We start from the raw sequence: 25,052 nt of genomic DNA, 5'->3' as shown, positions 1-25,052 counted from the left end.
CTGCCTCTGGGTGTTAAGATTAAATGTGTGTATAATGCCTGTCCTATATTAGGTGGCCAGCCAACATTTGCTCAACCGATGAAATGTAAAGAATGTAAAGAACTATCTGGAGGAAACACCCACCTCATTGTCCTAAAGGGCAGTGAGAGATTTTGATAAAGAATGTCCAACTACTTTTAGAGTCAAATTACATGGGCAAAGGTCAGCCCCTCCTTTAGTTAAAAAGCTAGGGGCAGGGCTTAATGAGGAAGTAGTAGTCCTTGCCTGAGGCTTACTTCAGCCTGGGTCCCCAACCTGCAGAGGCTACAGCCAAGTGAGTCTTCATCCCATGTACCTCCCTAAATGAGAAGCCCAGAAGACCCGGTGAAAGTTTCCTCTTAAGTTTTACGGAGAGAGACTCAGGTATAGAACTACCCTTGCTGCCACCTGACCTGGAGCCGGAGAAGCCAGAGCCAGCTCCATTCCCAGGTAACACCAGGAAGCACCAGTCTAGGTTCTCAGCCTCCCCAGGAGGCCACGGTTGAGTCTTCAGGCCTGGTTTTGCCAAGGAGGCCAATCTAACCAGAGGAGAGGTTGACTGGCTTTATTCGAAAGTCTTATCATGTCAGTCTCGGGAAATAAGATGACAGGCAAGAATCTAGTTTGTTGGGGTGTCCAGGAAGAGGAGAGACAGCTCTCTGAGGTTTCTCTTTCATTTCTCCTTTGCTACAGGGGGTTTGAGATAGTGCAGTTAAGTGTACGTAACTGGCTGGATGGTTTTTAACATTACGCAGGCCTCTTTGAGTATATGACAGCGTGTGTGTGATGATGCAACCGCCTATCAGTGGTCAGGAGCCCATGGAGATGCCAACTCCCACCTCTAGAGCAAGGATGGGGCTGAGGACAGGAATCCCTGGGTTGGCACCCAGAGTGCTAAGCACCTGCTGGGAACGTGGTCTAGCTCTTGCAGACCCTCAGTGGCTTCCCTGGGCATGAGGCCCAGGTAAAATGGACAGTCGCTCTCCCTCCCCTTCTAGAAGGCTCCCTCCTCTCTGAGTTCCCACCCCTCACCCTCCAGCCTCAGTGCTTCTGTTTCACTAACATGGGAAGTTAAGACATTTTTGCCTCATTTTACCCTTAGATTAAAAAACAGGTCATCCTCAGAGATGACAAGCAGGGGAGAGGCCTGGAGGTACTAAAAAGTCTGAAGTCCAGGGACAAAGGGAAAGGACAGACAGGCTCTGAAGTGCACAGCGGGGCATAGGGTGCTGACCGGGGAGGCTCAGGGCCACCAGACAAAACTGAGCTGAAACTGTGGTTGGGGAAGCTCCCTTGGGGAGGAGTGTCTCCAGGCACAGGTGACACCCGGGCCTCCTCTGCCCAGAGCAGTGGAAGGCGGTGGAAGGCAGCTCTTCAGCTGGGCCGGAGCAGGTGCCCCCAACACCCCCACCCCCAGCGGGCCCAGCCACAGCCACGTGAGCCAACTCCTTCCCCACCAGCTCCAGGCACTGGTTGTGGCAGCCTCTGTGCTGGAATCACAGAGCACGCACGCTTATCCATTACCTGCCAAGGGAAGGGAAGAGAAATCTAACCTTGACAAACGAATCCACTGCTAAAACTCCCCGGAGGGGTCTGGTGATAGATGACAGCTGAGGAGCTTCCCCACTTTAACACGCTGGGCAGCCACACTGCCCTCTCTGCTGGGTGCTCCCAAAGGCCAGGCTGCGGGGACCGTGGGGGCAGGGAACTGGGGTGGGGGGGGCTTTAGCCATTTCAGTGACTGGGGCAAGGGGAAAGAGGCCAATCCAAGCAGCTCTGTAACCTTGCTTTCCAAAGTAGGTTTGCCATCGTTTGTTCCAGATAAGGAGACAAACAGGGTGTGGGAGGAGTAGGCTGTGTCCCATCACTGAAGTAGCCTAAGCCTCACAGGTGTTCTTCTGCAGCTGCTTCCCCACTCCTGGGTCTGATCCAGCCCACTGGGGAGGGTGGGGGCGGAGAGAGGGGGAGGACCCGGACTTCCTTTCTGCATACATGCATAAAATTTATGGTGTAAGTTTCCACAATCCCAAAAGTTGGGCTTTTACTTTCAACAGGAATGGCTGAGAGCAGTAGGGATCCGACATGGGGTAAACTCCCCCAATGTGGCTTTTAAAATGAGACTTAGCTACAAATATAGCAGGATCCTTTTCAATGAAGATCATTTGGGGGGTAGTGGGGGAACCCTACGCTTGTTAAACACATTTAAAGTGTCCAAACTAATACTTTTAGGTGTCAGCTATTTGTTTCAGCCCAGGGGTTTCCAGGCCAGGATCACAGCACCCCTGCACCCCGCAGCTCGCAGTAGGATTGCCTCATCCAGGCCATGGCCTCAGCACTGCAATGCTTTCTGCTTCTCTCTCATTTTCAGTCTCACATATTGGGGGGCTGGGGGCAGGGGGAGCAAGGACTCTGTTCCTTCCTGTACCTGTAAAATGACAAAAATCTCTTCTTTCGCAAAAATGGAAAGACCCTGCTCCATCTTGACCTCCTTGGTTTTTTCCTTTTCTGATGCTGCTCCTGCATCAGCATTCAGCAAGCTTGTTTCTTAAAGAAGTCAGGACACTTCCTCTCTGGTCAGTGCCACACACACACACACACACACACACACACACACAGAGTTTTCAAGTCTTCCCACTACCTTAGAAAGCTTTGGGAGTTTTTGTGTTTTTTTTTTTAACTTACATGCAAGTGTCTTTGGATGCATAGTATGGCTTGAAGAGAGGGCTCACCCTCCCACTCAAGACCTCGTTCCTGCAGGACTTGAGTGTATTTCTCACTGGTGCCATTCTCGAGCTGCCCAATTCCAAAGGAAGCTTCACATTTTAAACTTTATCACTTCTGTCCTGACACTTCCCTGCCCCGGGTTTTCACCTGGGCACAGCTCCTTACGCCTGTGCTGCTGCCACAGTTCTGAACGCCTGTCCTGCTCTCTCCCCTCACCCCTTCTGGCTCCTTCTCTAGCTTGTCTCAGGTTGTTCATTCTCTCTTTGGTCCACTTTAGTTGCTTTTGTGTGCCTCAGTTCTCAATATTTCTAAACTATATCTTTCATTCATACGGTTGCCAGATTTGCACAAAAATGCAAGATACCCAGTTTAATCTGCATTTCAGATAAACAACAAATACTTTTTTTGAAGTATAAGTATGTTCCATACAATACTGGGGACATATTTATACTAAAATATATGCTTATCTGAAATTCGAATTTGATAGGATGTCCTGTATTTTATTTGGCAGCTCTATAATCATTTTTCATTCATTCATCAAATATTTATGGAGAACTTACATATGTCAGGCATCATGCTAGGTGCTGAAAAAGCCGACCAGGTCCCAGCCTTCATACCTTACAGAATAGATACTTTATATACACACATACTATGTACATATACATATGAATCTATAGGAAGAATGTGGCCTTCGTAAAGAAACTAATATTTGTAAGTCACTAGTTAGATAATGAAGCATTGATGAGCTTGCTTTTACATTAATATTTACTCACAAAAATGTGACCTATTAAAATAATTGTAGTACATAATAATGCCAATATTTCTTGAGCGTTTATCATCTGCCATGCACTATTTTAAGTGATTTACACACACTAATTATTTTTATCCATCCACATGCAAATTTGATGAAGCAGAGTTTTTTGTTTTTGTTTTTGTTTTAAAATTTTTATATATTTATTCATGAGAGAGAGAGAGGCAGAGACACAGGCAGAGGGAGAAGCAGGCTCCATGCAGGGATCCTGATGTGGGACTCGATCCCAGGACCCCAGGATCACGCCCTGGGCCAAAGGTCAACCATTGAGCCACCCAGGTGCCCCTTGTTTTGTTCTGTTTTTTTAATCTCCATTTTGAAGATGGCAAATGGAGATCCAAATAAATTAAGAAATGTACCCAGTCACACAGCTAGCAGACAGATGAGCCGGGACATAAACTAGATTACCTAAATCAAGAAACCAATATGTAAAGCACTACTCTGTGCAGACCAACACTTGTTTTAAGGATTTTCACATTTTAATTAGTCCTCTTCCATGGTCAATGAGTTAGATAACATGAGTCACATTTTGTAAGTAGAAAACTATGTAAGTCAAAGAGGCTAGTGATTTGCCTCAGTCCCTTTGCCAATAAGTAAAAAAAGCAGTTCTTCAACCCAACTCCTCATTCCAAATATTGCACTCTTCTAATGCCATCTGGAACCCCCTTGGAGCTTAACTAAATCACTTGTGCTCAAAGTGAGTTTCATAAATATTCTGCAATGAAAGACTTAATCAGGCACTTGTTCAAAAACTTAAGTTCTAGTCTAAATGCTTTACAAATATTAATTAATTTCATCTTCATAACAGTATGAACTGGGTACTGTTATCATCCCCATTTTCAACATGACAAACTGGGAGGAGCCTGCTTCTTCCTCTGCCTATGTCTCTGCCTCTCTCTCTCTTTCATGAGTAAATAAATCTTTGAAAAAAAAAAAGTGATAAACCAAGTTATAGAGACAAGTCACATAACCTCTAGTGGCAGAGCTAGGATCTGAGCCCAGTCTGTCTTGGAATAGGAAAAAAATTCTACAAGCCATTGTCAAGTGCCTTTTTGTGCCAGGCATTATTGCAGGTACTGGGTGTGTGACAGAGAGGAAACAGCACACGAACAGGCCTGCCCTGGTGGGGCTTATCTTGTGTTAAGAAGAAGAGAATAAACCTAGGCAGACTTGGGAAAGGATCCTAATGGGGATGACTGACACCCCCACCAGGAAGGGGGCAAACTGTTGCCCTGTGGGACCATGTGGCGGGGGAGGGGAAGAATGTGAACAGAGGAGCAAGTGCTTTCCGAAGATGTCCAAGGGATCCCAGACAGCAAAAGTTGTACCGTGATGCATCACGTGACTGTGATATTGGGAGAGGGTGAGGGAAGAAAAGATCTTTGAAGCCTGGAATAGGACGGGGACATGAGAAACTGGAAGTGAGGAGGGAGCACAGTGGTCTTGACCCCCACACCTCACACCATAACCCTCAAGCTTTGTTTATGTTCAGTTACCTGAGGCAGGTCTGCGGAGCTTAGACCCATACAAGCCAATGCAGACCATAAAGGAAGAAGGAAGAGAGGCTGGGAAGGGTCAGGGACCCCAGGCATTTCCTTCTGCTGAATTAGCCTCCCCCTTTGCTCACCTACCCTCCCCAAGAAGCCCTTTAACTGCCTCCCATGGTTTGGGGCTCCTGTTGAGATGTACTGATGGAACCGATTGAGAAAACAAAGAAAACTTTCAGTCACATGTTCAAAGGCCCCGGAGTTGGCATTTCACTTCCTGTCCCTCCACGTCCCTCCGCCCCAGCCATGCACAAAGCACCAGCTCTCTCACCACTCTCCACACATGTTCTAGATCCTAGACTCAACCATAGTCTGCCCTCTGTCCACCCTGTTCACTCACCCGCATAAGCCGTTCTTTTCTTTTCTTTTTAAAGATTTTATTTATTTATTAATGAAAGACACACAGAGAGAGAGGCAGAGACACAGACAGAGGGAGAAGCAAGCTCCATGCAGAGAGCCCGATGTGGGACTCGATCTCAGGACCCTGGGATCGTGACCTGAGCCAGAAGCAGATGCCCAACTGCTGAGCCACTCAGGTGCCCCCCACATAAACCTTTATTATCTGTCAAGGGATTTCGCTTGCTCTCCCTTGGAAGCTCGCTGTTTCTCCCCACACTGGCTATCTGCAATCCTGATCCAGCTCTTTGTCCACTCTCTGCGTGGAGCTGTCTATGCACCTCCTCTTTTCCTCGTCTCAGACTGCACTTCCAGAAGGAACTCTGGATTTTCCACTTCTGATGACTTCCTGCCTCCCTGCACAAACAGCATAGGTGCTCACTAAATGTTCATGGAGTTCCACGCCTGTCTCCCCTGACCATGGAGAGTAGTGTGCTCCCAGGTAAAAGGACACGTGTGGGCTTTGTCATTGCAGGCTCATCATGTGCACCACCAGTTCCTGTGATCTGGAGGAGATCCCCCTGGATGATGATGACACAGACAGCATAGAATTCAAAATCCTGCTGTTCTATGCCAGACACCATGTCTTCAAGAACACCTCTGCCATCTTCTCGCCAAGGCTGCTGAGAAGACAAGGTTTCTCCCAGAAAGGACCAAGGGGTTGGGTGGCAAATGACTCACAGACACAGGTGTCATGGCCTTGCAGAAATTCCCCATCCAGTGAGAAGCCCTTCAGCCCAGCCAAGAAAAAGTCCTCCTGGAGAACACTCTTTGGAGTCACAGAAAAAGAGGAAGATTCCCAGCACTCACCTGTGTTCCGTGCGGAGGGCCAGACGGCAGCAGAACAGGAAGATGGTCATCGGAGCCAGCACTGGTCTCGGTCCCTTACTAACATGGAACAGCGCAGGGAGCAGGAAGGTAGGCTTTGCGGGCTTCCTCTCCCACAACAAAATCTTTCCCTTCTTTGTGTGTGTGGCGTTTCATCCTCCCAGCTGGTAATGTGGCCTGAGACAGGACACTGTTGTGCCTCAGTTTCCCAGCTTGTTAATATTCAGTCATGATTGCCCTGCTTTTCTCGAGACTGAGCAGAAAGTAAGAGGCTGGCAGTGAAGGGTGGCAGGACTGGTTTCTGGCTCCACTTTAGAAATAATCTTGCTGCCCAAAATCCTGATCCTCTGTGCCAGAGACCGGCATGGAGGGCAGAGCCCTCTGCAGGGGTTCAGGCTGTTGTTCTCTTGCGGTAAATCAGCTCACCTGTCCGGACCTCTGTTTCCATCTGTACACCAGGGTGTCCCACCCTCCCGATCTCTTAGGATGGATGGAAAGATCAAGGAGCTCTATACAAAAATACTTTTAATAATAATAATAATAATAATAATACTTTTATAAAGCACTCTAAAAAAACAAAAACAAACAACTGAGAAGCATTTCAACAAAACCTTTCCTCAGTGGGGCAGAATGCATTATATTGAATAAAACACTTTCATGAAGGGCTCCACCACAGAGCATTGCCCTTCATCCACAAGCCATCAACGATGCCAAGTGCCCGCTGCCCAGATTTTGAAAGAAAGCCCCCTCTCCTGCTGGGTTTCATGGTTGGGGTAATATGTCAATAATTAGTCAACAGGTGGCAGTAATGTCTCAATTTTTAAGAGTGGTGTGACTGTCCTGGCTTACTTGGAGAATCTACCCATACTTGGCAGTTTTCACTCACTCACTAGGATCAAGGAATCTTTTACTTCCCATTAGACTTAGAAAATTTTAGAACAGCAGAAGTTAGAGGTGAGATTATCTGGGAGGACTCATCCTCTTGCCACCCTGCAATAGTACAGATGGTAGCTGAGCTCTGGACCATACAGAACAGTTTGGAGGCCCCCAAATAGGCTTCTCTGCTTGGCTATACTTTGGACTTTGCCGAGAGACAGAGGAAGTATTTACAGACTTTAATCTGGGTTTCCTGTGATAAAGGAATTCTGTATTTCAATAGTACTGAAGTGTCATTTGCCTTTTTTTATTTATTAAAATTTCTAAGATCTTTCTACAGATAGAGATAAAATAGTATCTCTAAAATAGTAGAAATGATTACTTCCCCTTTTTTTCAAGATTTTATTTATCCATTCATGAGAGACACAGAGATGCAGAGACATAGGCAGAGGGAGAAGCAGGCTCCATGCAGGGAACCTGATGCAGGACTCGATCCCAGGACCCTAGGATCATGACCTGAGCCAAAGGCAGACACTCAACCACTGAGCCACCCAGGTGCCCCAAAATGATTACTTCCCAAGGAGCCCTTGCCATAGACATTTACATTCAATGTATCCTCCCTTCTCACCTTTTTCTTGCCTGCTTTTTAATTTTGTGAGTAGTTAGTTGGTTTTTACATTGGATGTGACTCAAGAGAGCTTCACATTCTGTTTCTATTTTGCCACATATAAATCAGAGCTTAACAGTCGGTGTCACCCGGGTCCTTTTAACTGCAGGTCACAGTTTAGACCTTGCTGCTGTTTCCAGGACTCAGACATCAGGCTTCAGTGAGAATTATAAGGTTATGTCCCAAGATCAAAGTCTAGGAGGTAGAAGAATGGGTGTCAATACCAACCCAAGTTCTTTGATTTGTGAACCCTTGTATCCACAGCTAGGATTTGCTGCATGTGAAATGATACAGTCATGATTGGGTTCAGATACATAGAGTAGAAAACTCAAATTATGGCTTCAATAATGTAGAGTATTTTTCCCTTCTATAAGAGAAAATCAAAGTTTGGCAGGCCAGGCCTGATATGGCAGCTCCAAAAATCATTAGAGATTCTTATTCTGTGATCCCTTGGCTACTGGCTTCCAACCTCAGAGTCACCTTATATTTCAAGGTGGCTGCAGAGACTCCAGCTATCACCTGTACTTTTCAAGCAGGAAGAAGAGGAAGCAAGTGGGACAGATTGACACAAAGAGTATCTTCATTCTAGATGATTCTGTTCCCTTTTTGAGAGCTTTCTTGAACCTGTACTCAACTTTTCTTACAACTGTTGGCCACTCTTTACTGTAAGGAAGGCTGGAAAATGCGGTCCGTTCAGCTGAACTCGTTGCTGCCTGTGACATCTCAGGGGTCTCTTGCTAAGGACAAAGAAAATGAATACAAGGAAGGAAATAGCAGTCTCAACCATAGAGAAATGCCCTGCCCCTTCTCCTTAAAACAAATGCTTTGGGTGGGGGGGCACCTGGATGGCTCAGTCCATTAAGCATCTGACTCTTGGTTTCCACTCATGTCATGATCTCCAGGTCATGAGATTGAGCCCTGACTTAGGCTTCAAGCAAAGCAGGGAGTCTGCTTGAGATTCTCTCCCTCTCTCCTGAGCATACATGCTCTCTCTCTCATTCTCTCTCTCTCAAGTAAATAAATACATCTTTAAAAAAATTTTTTTTAATGCCTCAGGCCAAAGGCTGACTGGCAACCTCTCAACTGTGCTCCCTTGCTCTCCTTAGCACCAAAATGACGTCCTCTGCCACCAGAGACCCCAAAGGATGGACAGCCTTTCTGTCCTCTCCCTGCCCCATCTAATTTTCCCTTACCCATCAGATGAGATAGACTCTTAACAAGAAGGGAATCTTTTCTTTGCTCCGTGTTTAAAATTAAGGTATTTAAAATGAGAGTCTAGTTTAACATGAGCTGGCTCATCTGAGTCGGAATGTGTTTGCTTATACTTTTTCCTGCACATATGTCACTTGCCTCCCTCACTCCGTATCCACCGGTTCATAGAAATGGAGTCAGGGTGGCTGTTTCCGCGCCCACCAGTGGCCTCAGGATCTCCCTGCCACATGGCGGGGGCTGGAGGATGAGAAGGGACAGCCTCTGAGGCCTTCATCTGCCTCCTCTGGGTGCAAGATGGGCACCCAGATTGACTCCCAGGGGGAGAGCCATGTGCTGACCACCCTAGACAGGTTGCACAGGGTTATAGAGGAAGAGAATGTAAGCTGTCCTTTCCTCTCTTTTGCACACACAAGAGAAGGTTCACTCTGGCCTTGGGATCCAGCCTTTCCCCATTTCTTTGCCAGGGGCCATGGTGGCAAATGTCCCAGAGGAGGCCAATTGGGCTGCAATAAGGTAGAAAGTATGTCTTTGGTCTGGTTGTTAAAATTGGAAGGAAAAGCATCGATCCTTTTCTCTCTTTTTTTTTTTTTTTTTATGTTAGTCACAGAGAGAGAGAGAGAGGCAGAGACACAGGCAGAGGGAGAAGCAGGCTCCATGCACCGGGAGCCCGACGTGGGATTCGATCCCGGGTCTCCAGGATCGCGCCCTGGGCCAAAGGCAGGCGCCAAACCGCTGTGCCACCCAGGGGTCCCGATCCTTTTCTCTTTGACTTTCTAATTCGTCTCTCAATTCTCTCCTTATCTATTTTTGAACCCTATGGGCCACGCATGAAAAATGTGGCTTTTTAAGAAACCATCATGCCCTTTTTTAAAGGAAAGCATTGTTGACAAAGCATTAGTTCCCGTGGCCTCCCAGTGATGCCCAGAGTGTGAACAGAGAGCACCAAAGTTCTCATGTAGGAATCTAGGGAGAGGGAAGAAATCACCTCAGCAGCTCCACGGGATGTCAAAGCCAGTGATACAATTCCCCTTACCCCCTGGGACCCAGGCCTTGCCTCTCTTATCCATTTCTGATTCAGAAACCAGGAGTTACCCTGGACACTCCAACCTTCTTGCTAAACCCCCACTGTCACTTTCTTCAAGCGAGTGAATGGAATAGTAGTGTTTTTCACATATTACATATGCTCCATATGACATCAAAGACAGAGCTTGTACAAATTTCTCGTGACAAATCAACAATGAAAATTTTGGTACCAAGTAACTCACCGGTACCACCTGCCCACCCCACCCGACCCCAGCCTTGACCAGAGCCAGAGCTGACTTGTCCTTCACAGGCTAGGACGTTCAGGGGGCCACTGCCACTTAAAGTTTCATGTCCCCATATGCTGTATTCTGCAGTGATGTATGCAAATACATAACTCTTTTCCTGAATGATAAATTCTTGAAAGGCATACATGGATTGCACTTTATGTATCTCGGTTTACCTACCGGCATTAATTGGATGTTTCCCATTAGACGTGGATGAGAGAGAAGACCATAACTCTGAGAGCAAGAGCAAGGGGAGTTCGGTGTTTACTTGATAATGGGCTTGAGTAATGAATATGGCCTGAGAGCAGGGATATTTCTCTCTCCTCAGTGACCAACCCCCAAAGGCTTGTCAAACTATTGAATGCCCTCCTATGCACATTGGGGCCAGCTCTCCAAGATATAAAGGATGTTCAAAAAAAAAAAAAAGGAATAAAAATAAAAGCATAATGAGCATTCCCTTGAGCAAAGGACTAAGCACATTCTTTTGTGTTTCTTCCCTCGCAAAGGGGAAAGGGGACCCTAATGTTGCAAGGCTTCAAAAAGAGGGTGCAGAAGGGCAATTGTTTCAAGGTGGCAATCATTCCTCTGTGTACTCCTCCCCACCCCTGCCTCTGCCAGGCAACTACCAGGGCTTTCTGAGGAATGGCCTCCCCCCTCCACACACACACACACACCCCACCCGGGGGCAGTTTCCTCTCCCTCTTAGGCCGGGCTTTTCACTTGGGGGGGGTGGGGGCTGTGCATACCAATGAGCCAGACAAAGTTCTGGGAAGGGCCTCTCAGCACCATTTTTGTCTTGTTTCAGCTGTAGACTCGAAAGTTGTTTCAATTGCCAACCGCGTTGCTGAAATTGTTTATTCCTGGCCCCCGCCTGAGGAGCCCCACGACCCGGGAGGAAGCTGCAAGTCCAAAGGGAGTTTTGTCCATCACTTCCTCCAGAACCAGGGCCTGTTGCCCCCGCCTAGAGCCGCCGGTGCTAAGAAAGGTAGACTCCCCTTCTGCACGCCTGGGCTGCTCGGGTCGGGTGGAGTGTTCGCCAGGCAGAGGCAGAGGCGCAGGCATGTATTTCACTAGCACAGCGCTCTGCGGCTGAGGCGCCTCTGTGGCATGACAGCACCACACAGCAGGCGCTGACCTTTTTAGCTTTTGAGACCAGCCCATGCCAAGGGGAGGGCACCACCAATGCTCTGAAGCACCGTGTCAAGCTCACTGCTAGGTGCAAAGAAAAGCCTCTTGCTGAGGGAGAGGAGGAAGTAGAAAGCCAGCACTCAGCCTGGACCACAGAGGGAAATGCAGCATTTCATCTGGTCGTGTTGGTCGAGGACCATTTTGCTTATGGAATTGCTCGAGGTGTCGATGGTGCATCAGCCCAGGGATTTCTAACACTGCCCTGGGCTCCTGTGAAAGAGCAGGGTGTTGTCAGATGTCGGTCTGTGCACAACACAAAGCAGAACTGAGAGGTTGTGACCAGACAGGGTCAGTTGTCAGCAAAACCTGTCAGCAAAACCGTAGCAGGATCTAGGACCAAAGCTCCCATTGGAGGGGCAGGAATTCTGGAGTTTAGGGGAGCAGAACTAGATGCACAGGAAGAGAAGTTGGCTCCTCTTTTCCCCCACAGACGATTGTCCCTGCTCTTGGCTCCACTCACCCCAACACCAGCAGAGGGGCTGGGGCAGAGGAGCCCCAGGGTTGGCAGTAGGCCAAAGGACCAGGTGTTGGCGTGGGTGTCCCCCAGCCCTGGGAGCAGAGTGCTGAGACCACCAGCCTCGTGCAGTCTTGTTGGGAGCACACAGTACCACCCAGGCTTAGAGTGAGGTGCCGGAGGAGAGGAGGTCCGTCTGCGTGTGCTGAAAAGTGTATCCACTTTATTGTTATCCCCTGGGTGTCTGGGAGACATAAAGCAATACCCTGCACCAGCCTCGAGCTAAGGCTCTGGTCTGTGCACCTGACAAATGCAGGCCGTTGTTACAGCAACGTTTCCTGAGAGAGGCGGCCGCGACAGATAAAAACTCGCATGGGCGCTGGACCTTCTTGGGATGTGATGGGCTGGATTCATTTCCCGGCCTCCCTTCCCCTCCTCACTCCATGACTTCGGAGATTGTGCCATGAAGGAGAAGTGCCTCTGGATCAGTAACTAGCTTATCTCTGTTCGGATTCTGTTCTATAGCAATGATCATTTTCCTCCTGGTCAGTAGTTAGCATGTTTTGAGATAAGAAAAAACATACTCCACCTCCCCCGTTCCAACATACACACTACACACCGACTGCAGCCGTATCTCCATCCCCCTGCCATGTTAGCCTTTGGGGTGGGAGAACTTAATAATTTTATTTATCCCCTGCCTTGTTGTAAAGACAGCAGACCAAGTATACACTGTTCAGAGGATAAAAGAGACCACATTTGAAAGATAATGTAAAATGAAAACACTAGTGGGAAAATAAGGTGGGTTTAGGAATGAGTTTAAATTCCCCAAAATGCAGGCCAAGAAGACTGTAACCCCCTCTTAGATGGGAGCCGCAGATCAGGCTCTGCACTTTCTAGCAGCACAAAGGGGGTATAGCACCAAATGGAATTTATGGTGTCCATGTGGAAAAAGCACCGTCTGCTCAGGAGAATCCTACAGACCAGAGAGAAGTTCTCCCAACTATCTTCAGAGATGGGATCATGAGTGGTGGAACTAACACGGTCAACAACATTTTTACAATGAATATAGGATGCATTTCGTAGCGAGAAGTGGGGGTGCCAAGGGAAAAAAGAAGAAAGGAAAGGAGGGGTCTGTAGGAGAGGGTGTCTGGTTGGTGCCTCGTCAGACAAGGTGAGGGAAGAGTTAAGTTGCTAAGAATTACAGAGCACATGTCTCCCTCAATCCCTAAGCAGGCTGCAAGAATTGTGGGGCGGTAGAGGGGAGAGGGAAGAAAAATTAAGATTATATTTTTTCTTGAAAGAAATAACTGGAATTTCCTCCTGACAGACGGAGAAGATCAGATAATAGCCAAAATCGTTGAGCTGCTGAAATATTCAGGGGATCAGTTGGAAAGAGAGGTATGGAGCTTCTTGAACTAATGTGATTTCTTTCTGTGCCCACGCACTGGGACGGAGAATGGAATCGTACTCCAGATTGTATTCCTTTGCAAGTTCTGGTTTCCACTTAGTCCTGAGTTTTATTTCCCTTGGAGTGAAAATTCTTCACGCTGGCAGCATCTCAAAAATGAATCACTTTGGAAAACATAAGTAAACCTTCTGGAGCCTCCCTGGAATTTTTGGAAATGAAAAATGCAACTTTGTTATTGCAAGAAAAGACACCAATAAATTAAAATTCGCTGAAGAGAATTATGAATCTGGTTCCCCATGTAACTGATCCTTGGGGAAGTTTAGACTTGCATTTGCCCTGGAGTCTGGATATCGGTGTCCCACGCCTGCTCCGAGGCTGGCATCCTTCCCAAGGTCTCCCTGGAGAGTGGCCGGACTGTTTTCTGCTCCGGGCCTCTCTCAGCAATTTGGCAGAGAGGCGGGTTAGCGCTACTTGGGGAAACTTTGGATCTCTTGCCATTGAGAAATCGAGACCCATCCTTTCTGGTCAGGAAGGTGTGAAGGTGTCTTCAGCTACAGAGCTGATAAGCAGGACCCCACTGTACGCAGAGGGGAGTTCTGTGTGCTTACCCACAGACTGCTGAGTGGTCTTTAGGGTGCATCAGTCAGGGACTGGCCTGTGGACACATTTCCTTGTCCTACCAGGATCAATGGGAGGAAGTCTGGCCCTATGGGGCTTGTACAAGAGAGGAAACTGGCCGGCCAGCCTACCCTAGTCCCAACATGCTCCCCTCTTGATGCATTTGCCAGGGGTGTCCCCAGAGGATGGTGTCCGGGAGGGTGAAGGGCGTGTAGGATGGTGCTGAATGAGAAACTGAGAGAACCAGGGATAGCAGATAAAGAAAAGGCAGCAGGGTATGTGAGCTTCAGGTCCACAGTAGAGGATGAACAGGGGTGCAGAGGAAGAACATGAAATGTGCACTCCTATTTTCCTCCAGAACTAACATCAATGGATAGACATTATGGGGCGATTGGTTTTCTCCATTTTAGGAATGAACTTTCTAGCACTGAAGACTGCCTTGGGAAGGAATGATCTTCCTGTCCCCAGAAGAATGTCAAGTAGATGCCAGTGATGCAGTCCTTGGACTGGGAGAGAGGTCTATTCAAATCCTTGAGGATTCTTTACAGCTTGAAGATTCTGTGGCTCTCTCATGGCACCCTCTTTCCCAGTTTCCCTAAGCAGGGACTTGCACTGAACTGTGGAGGCAAGGGACAGGAGGTGGCGTGAAGCAGACCTCTGTGGTTATAGGGCGAAGCTTTCCTTTTCACCCCTTCAATTACCACTTCAAAAAATCTCTCTTTGTTTGATGATTTGGAGTGATACTTCACATTCTTTATGTAGAAAACATGGCGGACTTTGGTAGGAACCCACAGAAGGTCTGACTTTGCTGTCTGGGTGTGGGTTCCCACTAGCCTGGGACAGTGACAATGGGAAGGCCTGCTCCCTCCATGGCTCCCTAGTGCCTGGAAAGCCGCTCAGCCCTGAGAGCACACCAAGCCTCCTCCTGCACCTGTCTGAGAGGCCAGAGCCAGGGGCAACCCAAAGGAGCAAGGCTGGGACGGGCCAGGGTACTCTGCGGAAGGTGTTTCTTTCTGGCATCTGATTCTTCTGTTCTGGCAAAGTCCAGGCTTCCAGCTCCCCACTGGGGTTTTGAATCTAGCTTCTTCAACAGTCACTGATCAGAGGGAGTCCATTCTTGCTGTAGAGGACATTAGTCCTTCTTGCTACAGATTCCTAATTCAGACAGGCCCCTTGTGTCTCGCAGAAGTTGGGGGGTGGACAGGGCTCACATAAAGAACACTAATCCACCAAAATCTTTACATAGCATCGGATGCACCCCCAGAATATCCCTTTTAGAAACAATATTTGGGGATCCCTGGGTGGCGCAGCGGTTTAGCGCCTGCCTTTGGCCCAGGGTACAATCCTGGAGACCCGGGATCGAATCCCACGTCGGGCTCCCGGTGCATGGAGCCTGCTTCTCCCTCTGCCTGTGTCTCTGCCTCTCTCTCTCTCTCTCTCTCTCTCTGTGACTATCATAAATAAATAAAAATTTAAAAAAATTTAAAAAATAAGAAACAATATTTGTTGAGAACCTGTTTAGCTTATCAATTCCTCAAAGGCAGAACTCAAGGATTTCCAGTCTCCGCTCACTAAGAAATCTCCATATGTCTAGAATCCAGGGTTTCCCCCAGGGTAAATTTTTGTGGCCCACTGCTGACCAGAGAGTCTGCTTCACTGGCCAGGCTGCTGTACTAAATGCATCTCGTCTTGCACACAGTTGAAGAAAGACAAGGCTTTAATGAACAGCTTCCAGGACCGGCTGTCCTACCCTGTTTTCAAGACCATCACAGACCAGTTCTTAAGGGGTGTGGACACCAGGGGAGAATCAGAGGTCAGAGCTCGGGGCTTTAAGGCTGCTCTTGCAATAGACGTCACGGCCAAGCTCACTGCCATTGACAACCACCCCATGAACAGGGTGCTGGGATTTGGAACCAAGTACCTGAAAGACAACTTCTCACCCTGGGTCCAGCAGCAGGGTGGATGGGTAAGTGCATCCTATTTCAAAATGAATCTTCCCAGAATTGAGAGGAGGTGGAATAGAAAGTTATGGGGTTTTTTTTTTTTCAGGGTTTTTATTTTTTTAAGTGAAGGGAACACATTTTTGAAGCAGCTCTCATGGATTTAGAACAGTTGAGTGGCAAGAGATATATCCCAGTGATGGGAACATATTTGTAGTGATTATCTTCATCATCAATAAATATTTACTGAGCTCCCAAAGGGTACATGGGGTATGTGTGTTGGAGGAGAGACACTGGTCAGATACAACAGGAAATGAAGAGATACAGAGATATAAAATGTTTAGATAGATATAATTTCTGTTTTCACAAATTTTGCAGGCGGTGGAAGTCTGGCAGTGAGACAGGGAAAGGCAGACAGTTCCTTTTTCTCTCAGACGCTGACAGGCAGAGAAAGATACGGCGCTCATGATATTTGCTCATTGCTGCTTGGACATAGCTGTTTTGACAGGGACATTTTGATATAAATCAAAAAGTAAACAGTTATATTTTTATCTGTTTGTTTTTTTAAAAAATAGACTGTATTTATTTTTTTTTTCAGTCATCTCTGCACCCGATGTGGGGCTCAAACTCACAACCTCAAGATCAAGAGTCACAGGCTCTTCCCACTGAGCCAGCTAGGCACCCCAAATTTGTGTCTGTTTTTAATTTCTTACTGTCAGGCAAACCAGACAAACTTCAGCTCCCTGTCTCAGACTCAACTCTTCCCCATTCTTTATCCTCATTCCTTGAGGTTTCCCCAAAACTGCCATAATCAGATGGCTTCATAAGGTTCACCTCTTCAAAATGCTCTAACCCATAGCTTTAAATCTCAATAGGCTCAGCAAGCGCATTTTTGTCTGTTCAGACCCTTCCTGGGAAGGACAGGCCTTTGTCCCACATTATCCTTAGTCCTCTTGCCACTAGAATGGTCCAAAGGTAGCAGGTTTGTGTCTGCTTTATGCATGGCCAGCATTGCCCTGAGGCCTCCAAACAGGCTTGGTTTTTTGGCTACCAGAAGGAAAATACAGCTGATCTTGCTAAGGGGCTGAAGTGCCCACCATGGTCTTCAGTGGCTTCGTTAAGCTTACTTAGTCTTCTGTTCCTTCCTGTTTTCTTTTTCTTTCTTTTTTAAAAATTTGATTTATTTATTCATGAGACACACAGAGAGAGGCAGAGACATAGGCAGAGGGAGAAGCAGGCTTCCCATGGGGAACCTGATGCTGGACTCCATCCGAAGACCCTGGGATCACCATCTGAGCCAAAGGCAGACGCTCAATCACTGAGCCACCCAGGTGCCCTCCTTCCTGTTTTCCATATTTGCCCCAGATATATAGCCTTAAGTGGCTGATCTGAACAACTAAGGCTCCAAGTATTCTAAATTTGAGCTGCCTTAACTCATGCTAAAAGGGTAGATTCTTTGACATTATTTTGGCTCTAACTGTTCTTTCTTCCATGACCCCCTCAAGTCCCTCTTCTGCTCCAGGCCTTTCCTGACCACTTTAGCTTAAGGGACTCCCCAGCCTCTGACCTCTTACAACACTTCATGTCTGTACTGTAATTATGTATAGGAAAGAACCATCCTTGTTGGTCTTATTGATATATTTCTCTAAAGAGATTGTAGGTATCAACTGGGCTCACAGGCCAGGTCTCAAAAGTCTATTTAGTTAGATAATGCAGCTGAAATGCTAGAAGTTTTCTATAAAAAAGTCTACACTAAAAGCACAAACAACAAAAGAAAAAATAAATTGGACTAAATTGAAATTTAAAATTTTTCTGCTTCAAAAGACACTACCAAGAAAGTGAAAAGAACCCACAGAATGGGAAAAAATATGTTCAAATCCCATATCTGATAAGGAACTTGTATTCAGAATATGTAATAAACTCTCACAACTCAAAATAAAAAGGCAAAACCCAATTTTTAAAATGGACACTGAATTTGAATAGACATTTCTCCAAAGAAGGTATACGAATGGCCAAATAAGCACATGAAGAGATGTTTGTTTACATCTTCATTTCAACATTAGGGAAATGCAAATCAAAACCACAATGAAGGGGTGCCTACGTGGTTCAGTTGGTTAATTGTCTGGCTCTTGATCTCAGCTCAGGTTTTGATCTCAGGATCATGAGTTCAAGCCCTGCATTGGGCTCCACGCTGGGCGTGGAGTCTACTTAAAACAACAACAACAAAAACATAGTGAGATATCATTTCATACCCACTAGCCATGCTTCCCCTATGGAAGCAATCTGGCAATTCCCCAAAATATCAGACATAGAGTTATCAATTCTACTCTTAGGTATCAACCCAAGAAAATGAATAACAAATGTTCACATAAAGACTTGTACATGAATGGTCATATCACCATTCATTTATTCATAATAGCCAAAAAGTGGAAACAACTCAAATGTTCATCAGTGATGAATGATGAAAGGAAATACCAAGTATGATATATCCATACAATGGAATGGTATTTAGCCATGAAAAGGAACAAAATAAAAGGATAAACTTTTTTCCCCCATTTTTAAAATTTAAATTCAATCAACATATAGCACATTATTAGTTTCAGAGGTAGAGTTCAGTTGGTTCATCAGTCTTATATAATAGCCAGTGCTCATTACATCATGTGCCCTCCTTAATGTCCCAGATGGATGAACCTTGAAAACATTATGCTAAGTGAAAGAAGTTAGACAAAAGGGTCCTACATTTATGATTCCACTTTTATGAAATATCCAGAATAGGCAAATTCATAGAGACAGATGAGAGGAGAGGGAATCGGGAGTAACCGCTAATGGATAAGGAGTTTCTTTTTTGTGTGATGAAAATGTTCTAAAATCAGGCAAAGATGATAGCTGCACAACTCTGTGAATATACTAAGAACCACTGAATTACATACTTAAGAAGGATGAATTCTGTGATATATTTCAATAAATCTGCTATGAAAATGGTGGTTCTGATTCTAATAAGCAAACAAAAAAGTAAGGAAAGAAAAATATATTTTTATTTACTTAGTTTTTAATTTGGCTGCTGGTGCTAGAGAGAAAAACAGTTCTTATTAGAGAAAATAGATGGATTTTTGGTAGAAATAATAAAGGGCATTTTCAAAGGCTTTAGAATTTGATGGCATTGGGGTTTTTTATCATTTGTAATTCTTTAGTTTACTTTTCTGGCCCATTATAAATCCTAATTTTAAGTCTTGGCCACAGTTGCGTTTAATTTGGAACATGTAGCTGGAAATTAGGAGAAGGAGGATAAAGAATGAGAGAGAAAGGGCTAATTTTCCCAAAGCTGATAGAGGAAGATTTGCAAAAAATAAAGAAGGAAGATGTTGATAAAATAATATTTATGAGTTGCTAGGACCTCTTGAAATGTGGAGGAGATGTGGACTGAAACTTGTGCTCAGTGTCCATGAACAGGAAAGAAAGATGATGCTAGGGTGGCAAGTACCTAGGGACTTCCATTAGCCCCAGCTGTTTTGGTGGCTCTCCAGGGTGCCCTTATAGTGGTGGAGAAGGAGGAAAATTATTTCCAAGCACAAGATTTCCAGGGTCTCTGACTATCTCAGTATTCCTCATATTGTGCAAATGCATCTTATCTTCCCAACTAAACTACAAATCTGAGGGCAGGCCTAGGTATTTTATGCCTCTTTGTCTCTCAATACTGCCGTTCCTTCTATATACATCATAGATGTTCAGCCAATACTCCCAGAATAATGATTCAGTCAATCAAATGAATAGCAACTGTATCTAAAAAGCATGCTAAATGAGCTACCATGAGATTTTCATTCACTCCTTGGCCATTTTTCCTCATTGTAAAGCACTGTTCAAATAGTTACCCTGTGGTCCTGCAACCTCATCCATTTTACAGCACTTTGTAAGGAGAGATTTGCATCCTCCATAGTCCTCAACCTATCAAGCATCTACACTTTTGAATTTTAAATACAGCATCAAAACCTTTTTTCCATGTAGCTTGGTAGCCCTGGATGTGTAACTTAAGTCCTTAGCACATGTTTTCCTTTCAGGAATACCTAGGACACTGGTCATCTTTCCAAACCCTCCCCTAACCCTGTCATAGTCTCCAAACCCTGGGTCATGCCTGGGACAAGAGAGGAGAGTTCACAGGTATATGTTTTCAGTTGAACAGTGAATCAAACCTGGAATGTTATGAGTCTATTACTCTTGTTCTCTTCTAGGATAAAGTACTTGGAATATCACATGAAGAGGTAGACTGAAGCATCAGAAGAGCTGTCATCTGGAATACTCTAACTGGGATCCTGTCTACATTGGTCTCAGCATAGACTGTGGGAGAAAATACAAATGTGCAAGGCAGAGGGGACATTGAAGTTTCCAAAATCATTGTTCCTGTGAATCCAGAGGCCTCAGGAGAGGCCTTGTCTGTCTCCAGCTCATAAAATTTAGTAGCATGGCCTGTGATGTCCATATTTTTCAGGTCCTCCTTTGAATGTGGTAGGAAGTCTAGGAAAATAAGTGGTAATTTTCCTTTCAAATGTTTAGAACAGAAACTGTCATCTTGCCTCTCTTGGCCACTTAAGGGAAATTGTGTTACAGATATTTGCTGATCCCATGAGGGTGAAATGATAAGTCGTGCATGTGCTTACTCTTCAGTTTCTAGTACTATTTACTTTTAAACTACACTTGGGGTGGCCTAATAATGGCATTGTTCAAATCTACCTTTAGGAAGACGTTGCTATTCATGTTGATAGATGTAGTTCAGACAGGAGCCTGAGTTTACTACTATAGCCACTGGTTTGGGGAGATACAGCCATTATCTGCCTTTTGACTCACTTCCCTAGAAAAATTCTTTGGCAGTTTGAAAAACTTGAATTTGGCAGAAAATAATTACTCCCACCACCCTCAACTGTCTCAGTGACCCCACCTCTATTTCTCAACATCTCTGAAACTTTATTTTTTTGGTAGTGTAATGATGAGTCCGTGGTAAAATAAATATGTGGAAAGACCACTGTCAAAAGAGTATCTTGTGGTTAAAATAAGTAAAAATTAATAATAGTACTAAGATTTCTGTGAGGATCGAATAAGTTAATTTATAAAAAGTGCTTACAACAGTGCTTGGTATTTGGTGCTGAGTGGTCACTCATAAGTGGTCACTTATGTTCAATATTATGTGTTGCCCTCAGGTAAGATGAAAATTTCCTCTCAAAGCAGTCACTGATTGCTTTTCTGAAATTGATACTGTTCTGAATGAGCTGTTATTGTTAAGTGATATATGTTGCATAATTGTTTAACAATTATTTAAAACAACTACTGAAACAATTTTAAAAATACTATCAAATTATAATCTTAAAAATTTCTGGATCTGTTGCACCCAGGATGTAGCCTGATATAAAACAGGTGTTTATTTAAAAAAAAAAATTTATTTATTCGTAAGAGACACACAGAGAGAGGCAGAGACATAGGCAGAGGGAGAAGCAGTTTCCCGGTGGGGAGCCCAAAGTGGGACTCAATCCCAGGACCCTGGGATCATGACCTGAGCCACAAATAAATGGAAGAATTAATCAGACATACTTTCAGCTTCACAGGAAAATTGGACATATCTAATATGACATGCTTCACTACTCTACCTATCTTAGTTAAAATGAGTTATTCTCTTTTACTTACTGTACTCCCACAGAAAATTAGGGATAAAAGCTTCCTTTTACAGATGGAGACACTGGAGACCTCCTCTTCTTCCATGTTGATCCAACCACTCCACACTATTTGTAGTTTCCCAAATGTATTATGCAACCTTGTACCTCTAAGCCTTCATAACAATACTTTCTCTTGAAGTGTTCTTGCCTCCTGGTCCTTTCTCCCCCTATTTCCACTAATTCCACTAATTAACTCCAGCCCATCTTTCCAAATTCACTCCTTTATTTCTTCCAGGAAGCATTTGCTAACCCTCCCTTGGCTGCCATAGGGCTACATTTGGATACCTTTCTTCAAAAGGATGTTCCATAACACACTGTTTATAGACATTATTTTTAATACATTATGCCATAAGAACCAGTCTTTTGCACTGGATTATAAACTCTTTGTAAACAAGTATTATGTCTAATTTATCTTTGTCTATCTAATACCTGGCATATTTTTAATGTACAACTGCAAAATCATATACCCTAGCCTCACTGCTATAAATCAATGAGATTGGAGTGTGGCCCAAGATATGTGTAGTTTAACAAACTCTCCAAATGTTCCAATATCATCTGCAGCTTCCAGGCAAGATGAAGTAATAGTAAATGAGTTTACTCTTCTATTCAAAACACTGGAGAAAAAAAAAACAGACAAAAAATATGAAAGAATGGTTTCCAGTTTTCAAGATATTGTGTACCAGGTAATGAAGGACTGATCCCCAAGGGATGAGAAAGAAAGCCCTGTGACTGCCCTAGCATATTGCAGGTAGAATTTCCAGGCTGTGCTGGAAGGAGGGGAACCCAAATAGGGCTCAGCAGTCTCCCAGAGTAGAGGAGTTGGAGCCTTGATGTCCAAGAAGGCCAGGGAACTCAAGTCTGCAGGGCAATAATGGACAGAAGAGAATGGCATGCAAAGCTCCAGTCATCTCCAGGTTAGGTCCCATTAAGTTTTCAGATGAATACTGATCAGCACATGCATGTGAAGAAGTTATTGAGAGGAACACTCTCCAAGGCACACACAGGGCTGGGAATAGTGCCTATTTCCACTTGCCAAAATGGAGAAACCTCAAAATTTGCATATCAATAGTCAGAATACTCAGAAAAATTTTGCCTCAGTACTGGGAAAAAATAAGCTCTAGATTAAACATGCTTCTGGTTCTTCCTAAGAAAGATGAAGAGCAAGAACCAAAAGAATTAAACTGTTATCAAGTAAATTAGCTGTGTTCCAGAACAAAGTTCAAGAATCTTTATAGGATCACAAAAATATCTAACACCGGGCAGCCCCAGTGGCTTAGCAGTTTAGCGCTGCCTTCAGCCCAGGACATGATCCTGGAGACCCAGGATCGAGTCCCACATCAGGCTCCCTGCATGAAGCCTGCTTCTCCCTCTGCCTGTGTCTCTGCCTCTCTCTCTCTCTCTAATAAATAAATAAATAAATAAATAAAATCTTTAAAAAATATATCTAGCACCCAACAAGGTAACATTCACAATATCTGACACCCAATTAAAAATTACAAGATATGTAAAGAAGTAGGAAAATGAGACCTATAATGAGCAGAAAAATCAAGAAAAACCACCCCCAAAATGATACAGCTGACCCAATTATTAAACAAGGACATTAAAACCACTGTAACTATATTCCATATATTCAATAAGCTGGAGGAAAAGCTGGACATGGGAAGAACACAAATTATACATATGACTCAAGAAATCTGTAACTGAGAGGAAAAATACACTGGATTGAATGAACAGTAATGAGACATTATAAAAGAATAGATAAGTAAACTTAAAGACAGCAATAGATCCAAGATGAAACACAGAAATAAGACTGGGGAGAAAACATTAACAGAGCAGCAGTGAATTGTGTGATGACTTCTATTGGCCTAATTTATGTGTACTGAAGATTTTTGAAATTTGATGAAAACTATACACCTACAGAACCAAGAAAATCAATGAATGACAAGCACACATACAAAAAAATGTAGAAAACTACACATCATAAGGCCCATCACAAATTGCTCCAAACCAGTGATAAAGAAAAAAATATTTAAGAAGCCAGAGAAAAAGACACATTACATAGAGAAGCTAAAAATAGCAAGCTTTTCTTGGAAAACGATACAAAACAGAAGAAAGTAGACTAACATCTTCAAAATAGCAGAGAAAAAAACCTGTCAACACAGAATTCTATATCCAACAAAAAGATGTTTAAAAAAAAAGGGGGGGAAACACTTTGTGAGATGTACAAAAGTTACAGTCCACACAAGTAGAACTGAACTACAAAAAATGATGAAGTCCTTTAGGCAGAAGGAAAATTATACCAAATAGAAATCTTATCTAGAGAAAAGAAAGAGCACTGGAAATTAAAAGTATGTGAGTGAATATAAGACATACATTTATTTATTTATATTTTATTTATTCATGAGACAGAGAGGCAGAGATATAGGCAGAGGGAGAAGCAGGCTCCTTCCAGGGAGCCCAATGCAGGACTTGATCCCCAAATCCAGGATCATGCCCTGAGCTAAAGACACACTCAAATGCTGAGCCACCCAGGCATCCTGACTCTTTCTTATTTAAATCTCTTTAAAAGATAATGGATCATTTGAAGGAAAAATAATATATTGTAGGGCTTTTTAACATAGAGAATAAAATATATGAGATTAATAGTACAGAGACTGGGAAGAGAGAGATGGAAATATAACTGTAAGTTTCCATACTATATATGAAGTATATAATTTCACTCAAAAGTAGGCTAGAAAGTTAAAAATCTATGCTATAAATCTACAAAAAACCCCACTGAAATGTATACACACACCTACATAGTCACGTAAGATTTATAGCTAATAAGCCAACAAAGGTGACAAAATGGAATCATAAAAATGCTTAATCTAAAAATAAAGTGGGAAAGAAGGAAAGGGGGAACAAAGGACAGACAAGACAAAGAGAAAACAAATAGGTTGGTATATAAAATAAAACCGTATCAATAATCATGATAAATGAAAGTGGTGTAAACATCCCGATTAAAAGGCAGAGACTACTGGGTTAGATTTAAAAAGTGAGACCTAGCTATATGTAGTCTACAAAAACCACTTTTTTTTTTTTTTAAGGATTTTATCCTTTATTCATGAGAGACAGAGAGCAGAGACATAGCAGAAGAAGCAGGCTCCCTGTGGGGACCCGATGTAGAACTTGATCCCAGGACCCTGGGATCACATCCTGAGCCAAAGGCAGACACTCAATCACTGAGTTACCCTGGCGTCCCTACAAAAACCATTTTAAATATAAAGACCTGATTATGTTAAAAGTAAAATGATGGAAGAAGTACTATGACGACACTAATCAAAGGATAAGATGGAGTGGCTATATTAACATCAGTCAAC

At 44.2% G+C, this 25,052-nt stretch overlaps 1 protein-coding gene across 1 annotated transcript; it reads left to right on the top strand.

The window, feature by feature from the left end:
• Positions 1-268: 268 nt before the first annotated feature.
• Positions 269-21,017, top strand: BCL2L14 (BCL2 like 14). Its single transcript, XM_025995594.2, has 6 exons — positions 269-468; positions 5,972-6,414; positions 11,192-11,371; positions 13,356-13,426; positions 15,754-16,020; positions 20,221-21,017. The coding sequence occupies exons 2-6, from the start codon at positions 5,979-5,981 to the stop codon at positions 20,257-20,259; spliced, it is 993 nt and encodes a 330-aa protein (XP_025851379.1). The 5' UTR covers positions 269-468; positions 5,972-5,978; the 3' UTR covers positions 20,260-21,017.
• The last annotated feature ends 4,035 nt before the right edge of the window (positions 21,018-25,052 follow it).

Source organism: Vulpes vulpes, chromosome 8, assembly GCF_048418805.1.
Source record: "Vulpes vulpes isolate BD-2025 chromosome 8, VulVul3, whole genome shotgun sequence".
Classification (NCBI taxonomy): Eukaryota; Metazoa; Chordata; class Mammalia; order Carnivora; family Canidae; genus Vulpes; species Vulpes vulpes.
The sequence above is the reverse complement of the archived record's forward strand: the minus strand, read 5'-3'. Positions and strand labels throughout refer to the sequence as shown.